The sequence below is a fragment of the Lupinus angustifolius genome, chromosome LG11 (genome assembly GCF_001865875.1).
Source record: "Lupinus angustifolius cultivar Tanjil chromosome LG11, LupAngTanjil_v1.0, whole genome shotgun sequence".
NCBI lineage: Eukaryota > Viridiplantae > Streptophyta > Magnoliopsida > Fabales > Fabaceae > Lupinus > Lupinus angustifolius.
This window is the reverse complement of record NC_032019.1, coordinates 19672653-19680944: the sequence shown is the minus strand read 5'-3', so window position 1 is coordinate 19680944 and position 8292 is coordinate 19672653. Positions and strand designations below refer to the sequence as shown.

Below are 8292 nucleotides of genomic sequence, written 5' to 3'. Positions count from 1 at the left end.
GTATTGGAAATAATGTGTATTGCAAATTTAGAAGTTTTACACCAAGAAATATAATTTATGGCTCCCCCCTAATGATAACCCAATATGAAACCTAGACTTTCACTTAATACTTTTGAATTCTTGATGACTCATGAGGTGAAACTGTTAAGAATAATCCTGCAATTTGTGGAAAAGCATAGTCTGGCACATCTTCTACTGACCCTATGTGAAAAGAGTTGCAAATTGGCTTATCATCTTTGCTAATATTTAGTTATAATGGTTGACGTTAATAAAATAGTTTACCAATAATTGATGGATTCTGTTATTATGATAGTATAATGGCAAAACATCTCCTACACATACAATAGTGGATTAAAACAATTTCAGATTTATTGACAACACATAAATTTATGACATTCAAATTCATCTTTTTTGTAGTTTATGTCATATGATACATGTTAAGAATATATTAAATATAAATTTACTGTAGAAAATGTTTGTTTAATAACTAAAATTTAATATTTTCCATTTTCGCATAACAATTTACTCACTATTTTATCCTTAAGATGTCCCACATGACACACATTTGAAAAATCTTTCAAAATATAATAAACTTTTTATAACAAATATGATAAGTAATAATGTGAGTATAAAAGGGACACAACCCTTACAAAACGTAAAACCTATTATAAATTGTACAATAGTAACATTGTATCACAGTAATGAAAGTTTTAAAAAATAAAGTAAAATCTGATATAGACTTTCGTAATTGTTCCTACGAGTTGTTCATGTTATAGATACATCTAATGTTTTCTCATTTTAAATACTATGAAAAATGTCAGTCTATCCATCTTTAATCAATCGTTCATTTAATCATTTATCTCTTACACAATTTTGTATATGATTGTTGGTGATATTCGTGTTCGGGAAAGCTCTTCCAATATTAGCATTTCTCACTACTAGTTTCAAACCTAACTCTAAATTTACAGAAATGGTAAGACTCAAAAACATGAAAGATCTTAGCCTTACTAAATGTACAAAATGATTCTAATGGATTTCACATGTTACATCAAGAAGCGATAAATTAAATATTTTTAATAAGCATAACTCAAGATGAAATTGATATAAATTTTGGAAGTTTCTCCATTTCGTATCTTGACTTTACATATTTACTTATAAATTAGTGGCAATTTTATATACAACATTACTTATAATTTGTGGGAACACATTCCAACTGAAGTCTTAGTAGTTTCGCCTTTAGAGTTGTATGTATTATGTAAATTAATGGTTGGAATTATTTTTGTATTTTCTCAAAAGAGAAATGGTAATTTCACATTAACTTTGACAATATGGATTTTTAGAGCTACTTAAATGACCCAACAAATGTTTAAAATTATACCTTGTAATTGCAATCATGGTTGTGATATCATGATTTTGGAATTTCTACAATATTATCACGATCAATATTATGAGCATATTGACTACATTTTCCTGTCATTTCTCTTCAATTTTGGGAAACTCTATGTACCCACAACCGATAATAACAAATTTAATACACTAATATTACTATTATATCAATTGAAAATGACATTTGATGTTTATTTATGGATTAAAACAATGTTTACCCTTCAATTAGTTAAATACTGACAAATAAATGCTCACTCAACATCAAAAAATAAGTAGAGATTTATTTTGTTCCAAGTATAAAACATTATATATTTATTATTACTTTAAAATTGCATTGTGTACCACACATTGAAAAGTACAATGCATGTAAACAACTGCATACATATGACAGGGCAGTGTGCTCGTGCCCTTTACAACACTATAATACAACTAAAGCACAATATAAATAAATGAAAACACACGTTTTATTCTTATAAACAATAATCAAGTTATGAACTTTGCATAAAACACTAATTGGTAATAGCATTTACTTCACGCGTTTTCCTTAGACCCTGCATAATTAAGGATGTGTGTATTAGTATATCACTCCATGATTAATCCTTGATAAAATATAATATTACAAAGATTTTATATGAAATTTAGACTAGTTAAAGTATTTAATACCGAAAGAGTGTTTCATAACATGGATTATTTTTCTCAAATTGAGATAAGAGTTTAAGCTTGATATATAGTTAGTATAATAAGTAGATGACAATCCAAAATATTTTTAGCATTGACAATTTAATTGCAAGATTATATATTGTAGATGAATACATGTTGATTCATTAAAAATAATAGTGGATGATTATAATATATATGGCAAAATATGTGTGTGGAGATCGTGAAATACCATTTTTAGTTGTAGTGAGGTGGGGGAGAAGAATGATGAGGGTTCTTGTTAATGGTGTCTGCTTTAGGTGGAGGAGAGCGAGGTGCTTTAGGTGGACGAGAGCGGGGTCTGAATTTATTAATGGTGTCCACTTTAGGTGGAGGAGAGTGAGGTGCTTTAGGTGGATGAGAGCGGGGTCTGAATTTATTAATGGTGTCTGTTTTAGGTGGAGGAGAGTGAGGTGCTATAGGTGGATGAGAGCGGGGTCTGAATTTGTTAATGGTGTTTGATTTAGGTGGAGTAGAGCGGGGTACTTTAGGTGGACGAGACCGGGGTCTGAATTTGTTAATGGTGTTAGCTTTAGGTGGAGGAGAGCGAGGTGCTTTAGGTGGATGAGAGCGGGGTCTGAATTTGTTAATGGTATCTGTTTTAGGTGGAGGAGAACGAGGTGCTTTAGGTGGATGAGAGCGGGGTCTGAATTTGTTAGTGGTGTCTACTTTAGGTGAAGGAGAGCGAGGTGCTTTAGGTGGATGAGAGCGGGGTCTGAATTTGTTAATGGTGTCTGCTTTAGGTGGAGAAGAGCGAGGTACTTTAGGTGGAGGAGAGCGGAGTCTGAATTTGCTAATGGTGTCTACATCAGTTGCAGGAGAGTGGGATCTGAAATGGTTAATGGTGTCTGCTTCAGATGACAAACTAAAGAGCATTACAATCAATGCAAGAGAAACAAAAGTTGATACAAGTAGAGAACCCATTTTCCCTCCACTTCACTTCAAAGTGGGTTTTGATTATGGTGATGGCAAAACAAATGCTTCCTATTTTATAGTTTTTTATTTACCATTTAACAAATACCAATGACCTTGGTAACTTTGGTTTTCACTATAGACTCAGCTCGCTAGAAAACTTAAGACTACATATAAAATTATATTTGATTTATGCATTATTGTATTTGACTTTGGAAATAATACGAGACAAAAGAACTATGGTCTTAAAATCGTGGTCTAAACGTACGATGGGTCACAGTTTCAAAACTATTGCCTATTAATTCTACTAGACCATGGTTTTTGATTATATTCCCATAATTCTTCTCAAAACCGTGACCTAATGTATTTTAAGACCCCGGTTTCAAAACTGTTTCCTATTGATGCAATTGTTCTCAAAATCATTGTCTACTTCACTTTAAAACCATAGTTTCTTAACCGTGGCCTATTGTCATTCTCTTTGACATTGGTTTTTCTATTTGTAGTTGTATCATGTATAAAAAAACTATGGTCTTATGATTTTATTAGTTTTTTTGAAGCCAAACCACGAATTAATTTATGCGGTCCCACTTCACAAATCCTTTTTCTTTACAAACCCTCGCCAGGACTAGGTTCACAAATCCTTCTACTTCTTCAGCTTCTTTCCATTTTGTGCCAACAAGATCAATCTTGCTTCTCCTCAATAGTAAAACCATTCCACAACTCTTCATCACCATTCCACACTATCCAGAAGAACAAGTCCTGTTGAATCTCGGATGTTTGTTCATTTCCACGTTTTTCTTCACCAAACTACTTTTTCTTATATTTTTTCCACATTCTTTGGCTATTAAAAAAGAGAGAAAATTGGTACTAGTTTTTGTGAGTAGGGAAAATGATGAAGAAGAATATGAGAATTGTGAAGGAGAGAGTAGCCATGAGATGCTAAAGGAGAACTTTTGGTGTGAACAAGACTTAAAAGGAGAAAAATGAATTGTGTAGATGTAGATTGGAGTGTGTGTATGACTGTAAGTGCGGAAGTAGTGGAAACAGATGGGGAGAGATATATTACTATTGCAAGTAGAGGTATCATAGCATAGTGAGTTAAGGAGAGTGGAGAAGTTGTAATGGGGTTAAGGAACAATAGTTTAAGAGTATGGGAAGAGTAAGGTGGGTTGATTTCTTAGGTAATACATTTTTATGAATTTTTCTTAAAGCTTTCTTGCTTTCTTCTCTATATACATTTTATGATCAACTAGACTAGCTTAATCTATAGGTTGACATAAAGTTAGGTGATTCCCTATATATATATATATAAAAGTTGAAACCATATAATGCTCTTTGTTTTGTTGGCTGTATAGAAGAAAACTATAATTAGATGTATTTGATATAATGCGATTTTTGTTGTTTGCATACTTCTTTCCTTCAAATAATGTACCAATTTTCTGCTTAGTTAGTGTTGTATTCTCATTGGTTTACTTCAAATTGCTGATCAATTTTCTGGATATGCTTTCATAATGTAACCATCTTGAATTGGGTTTCTGTCACTTGTTATTTCCCCCTCTTATTTTTTATTAGATGTCACTTGTTATTTCCCCCTATTGATGCAAAATATATGTTTATATTCTTAGATTTGTAGGAAGATGAGGGAGATCATGGTCAACCAAGCCACATCCATTGATCTGAAAGAGTTGGTGAAGAAATTCATCCTTGAAAGTATTGAAAAAGAGATTGAGAAGGCAACTTATAGTATTTACCCTCTACAAAACATTTTTATTTGCAAAGTTAAGATCCTGAAAGCATCTAAGTTAGTGAATATGTAATTTGGAACAATTTAGAGGTTACAATACTCAATCATTTTGATATGGAACAATTGAGTGTGGTTGTTGGCTATATATCGAAGAAAAATTAAGTTCTTTGTGAAGCTGTCTATTACAATTAAGTTCTTTGCTATGGAGAAATTAAGTTCTTCTCCAAATTCTTTACTATTTTGATAAAGAACCATCAAGTTCTTTGCTATTTCAGATGGAACAATTTAATTCTTTATTAATATCTTTGATATGAACAATTGAGCCAGGTTGTATATGGAATAATTAAGTTCTTTGCTTTTGCTGCAACTTGCTATTACAATTCCAAATCAGATGTCCTGGTATTTATCATAGAAACCATGCTCTAAGAAATACATGTATAGCATGCCCTGATATTGAAATTCTAATGATTTTTTTATTTTTTTTTATTAACGTGAGCAAAGGCAACAATTTTAAAGTGTTGTATAAACTATTGTAGGCAACGATTTTAGGTGTTACTTATTGCCATGGTTTTATAATTGTTCTATGAACAATCATAGACAATAGTATTAGGTGTTACTTATGGTCACGGTTAAAAACTGTAGGCTTTTCACACTAAATAAATTGTTGCCTATCTCACGTTCAAAGGCAACAGTTTTATTGTCCACTGTTGCCTTATGTCAAAAATCATTGCCTAAACAAAAGGTAACGTCTTAGACTACCATAGTTAAAAAACTATTTTCTATGACAAAGACCACAAGTTTTTTATATTAGACCATAGTTTTGAGCTATTGGTGTAGGGCAAAAATGTTCTAGTGAGAATAAAGTTCTGAGGTCAAAATGGAACATAAATCTTATATAACTATATTGAGATGGTTGTTTATTATTGGTGGCAAATATAATGATATATCATAGTGGAAATATAAGATTCATGTTCATCAAAAAAGAAATGTAATGATATATCATAGTGGAAATCTTATATAACTATATTGAAACGTAATTCTTCTTCAACAAAAAAAAAGACATGTTTTTATTTAATTAGATTTTTGTGTGTGAAGTATATCTATTGATTCCAATATGTAAATTAAAGTTCAAGGGTTATATTATTTTATTGGTCCAAATTATTTATTTCATTGTACTTTTTTTTATTTCCTTTCATGCCTAATTTTGAAATGAAATAATTTGATAAGTTTATATACCTAAATTCTAATTTTAGTCAAATGCACTTTAGTTTTTGTTCTTATAATAATAGAAGGTCTTTATTTTGTGCAATAGGGAATCTAGACTTAAGTAGTTCTTGGAAGAAATGTTTTTTATTGGTTAAGCATGTTATAATTGTTTTAAATAATAGAAGAGATATATCAAGACTATTCAAAGAATGAATTGAGGAAAACAAGTGAATATTAATGACTTTTCCTCCATCCTTGATGTGATAAATTAAAAAATAGTAATTTTTTAAATATTACTAATTATTTATTATATCAAAAAATTGTATATTATTAAAATTTATAATTTATTATCATTATAATAATAATTATTAATATAAAATGAAATTACAAATTATCGAAGAATATGGAAAATGAATCTAATTGAGCATATGGGATCAGTGTTCTTGGTAGAAACTAGTTTGATTGGTTGGATTATTTTATTTGTTTTAAATAATTAAAGTGATATATCAAGATTGTTCAAATAATGAGATGAACATAATAAGTGAATACTAATGATCTTTCCTCCATATTTAACGTGATAATTATTTTCTATATTTTTTTAAATTAATTTAGATAAGATTTATGGTGATGTGATTAGCCATTCATTATTTATAGCTAAATAAATTGTTTTAGTATCATTCTTATCAATTTTATTATTTTAAAAATTTAAACTTAGTAATTTTCAAATATTATTAATTATTTATTTTGTCAATTATTTTATTTACCATATCTAATGGTTTAATTTATTTTTAACTGTTATGTTTGTATCTACTACTCATATGTAATTTGTGTTTACATATTTTACCTTTCATAGTTTATAACTTCATATTTATGTAAATTGTGTACCAAAATACTGTATACATTTTCCCTCTACCTTTTTCTTATACATCTTCTTCCTTTAACCTTAAAGTATTTTTTTTTCTCTGTCTCATTTACTATATTTGATATTTATGACATGTAGACTATACATTACAAATAATTGAAAAGTGGGTTGAAAGGCATGGGAGTGCCTATCAACATGCTAGTAATAATTGAAGCAATATATTAAGATAGATCAAAGGATGGGTAGAAGAAAATATGTGAATAGTAACGAATTTCCTACATTGATATGATAATTATTTTCTATATTTTTGAAATTAATTAAGCTGAAATTTATGCTTATGTGATTTTTCATTCATTATTTATAGTTAAATAAACGTTTTAGTATTATTTTTATTATTGATTATATTACTTCAAAGATTTTAAACTTTGTATTTTTAAAATATTATTAATTATTTATGATATCAAATTAGTTTATTTATTATATCAAATTATTTTATTTATTATCTCAAATTATTTTATTTATTTGTTAAAATTTTTGTTTGTGTGGACTATATCGACTCGTTCCAAAATCTAATGTTGAAGTGTCTTTTTCTCTTGATATGATTTTTTAATATAAACTTGACCAAAAGTACTTTTACTAATTATTTGGACGAGACTAGCATCAAAGTCGTCTTGGAAAATATAGGGAAAACTGAAGCTGCTCGAAAAGACGAAGGGCAAGGTGTCAACAATAAGAGAAGAGGCAATGTCGCAAAATATTTCAAGCGATAAAAGAATTACACTATATTCCAAAAGATTTAGAGTCCTCGCTATATTTTTATAGTTAAAATACAGAAAACCGTCTTCATGCCCATTCTGGAATATGGAAAGGGAACTAGATTTTGAAAGTCAACTATGGACCAAGAAAAGTATTAACAACCCTTACACTCATATTAAAACGGTTCTATCGTTAATCGCTTGCACTACTATATAACCTTAATTTATTTATTAAATATTTCATTAGGATGTCTGACGTGATTTTATTTTGCTCCAACGTATTCATATGCGTAATGGGAAAATCAAGACTATGCAGTTTTGGTTGAATATTGATTATGGTTTATTTTAATTTTCATCAATTGAGGTTGGAAGATAAAAATAGGCCGTAACCTCCCTCCATAATTTGGGAGATGGAAAATGCAATATTAATGACCTTAACAATTTTTGAACCCGAAAAGAAATGAAAGAAATGATACATAACCCGAATAGAAATTAAAGAAATGATACAAGGGATGGCAATGGGTACTAATCCAAACCCATTTCCATCCCTAGATGATACTAATTGGGACAACTAGTTTTGAGTTCTGTTTTTTTAGGTCAAAATGGAAAATAAATCTTCTATATAACTTGTATTATATGCTTTCATTGCAACAACTAAAATCTGCTAGCTCATTATAAAATAAATTAAGAAAAGGTTAGAAGAGTATATAATGAGGTCAGTGTTTCCTACT

General features: G+C 29.4%; 1 protein-coding gene across 1 annotated transcript; it reads right to left on the bottom strand.

The window, feature by feature from the left end:
* Window positions 2281-3006, bottom strand: LOC109359812 (basic salivary proline-rich protein 2-like). Its single transcript, XM_019604508.1, has one exon. It carries the CDS (start codon window positions 3004-3006, stop codon window positions 2281-2283), a length of 726 nt encoding a protein of 241 aa, XP_019460053.1.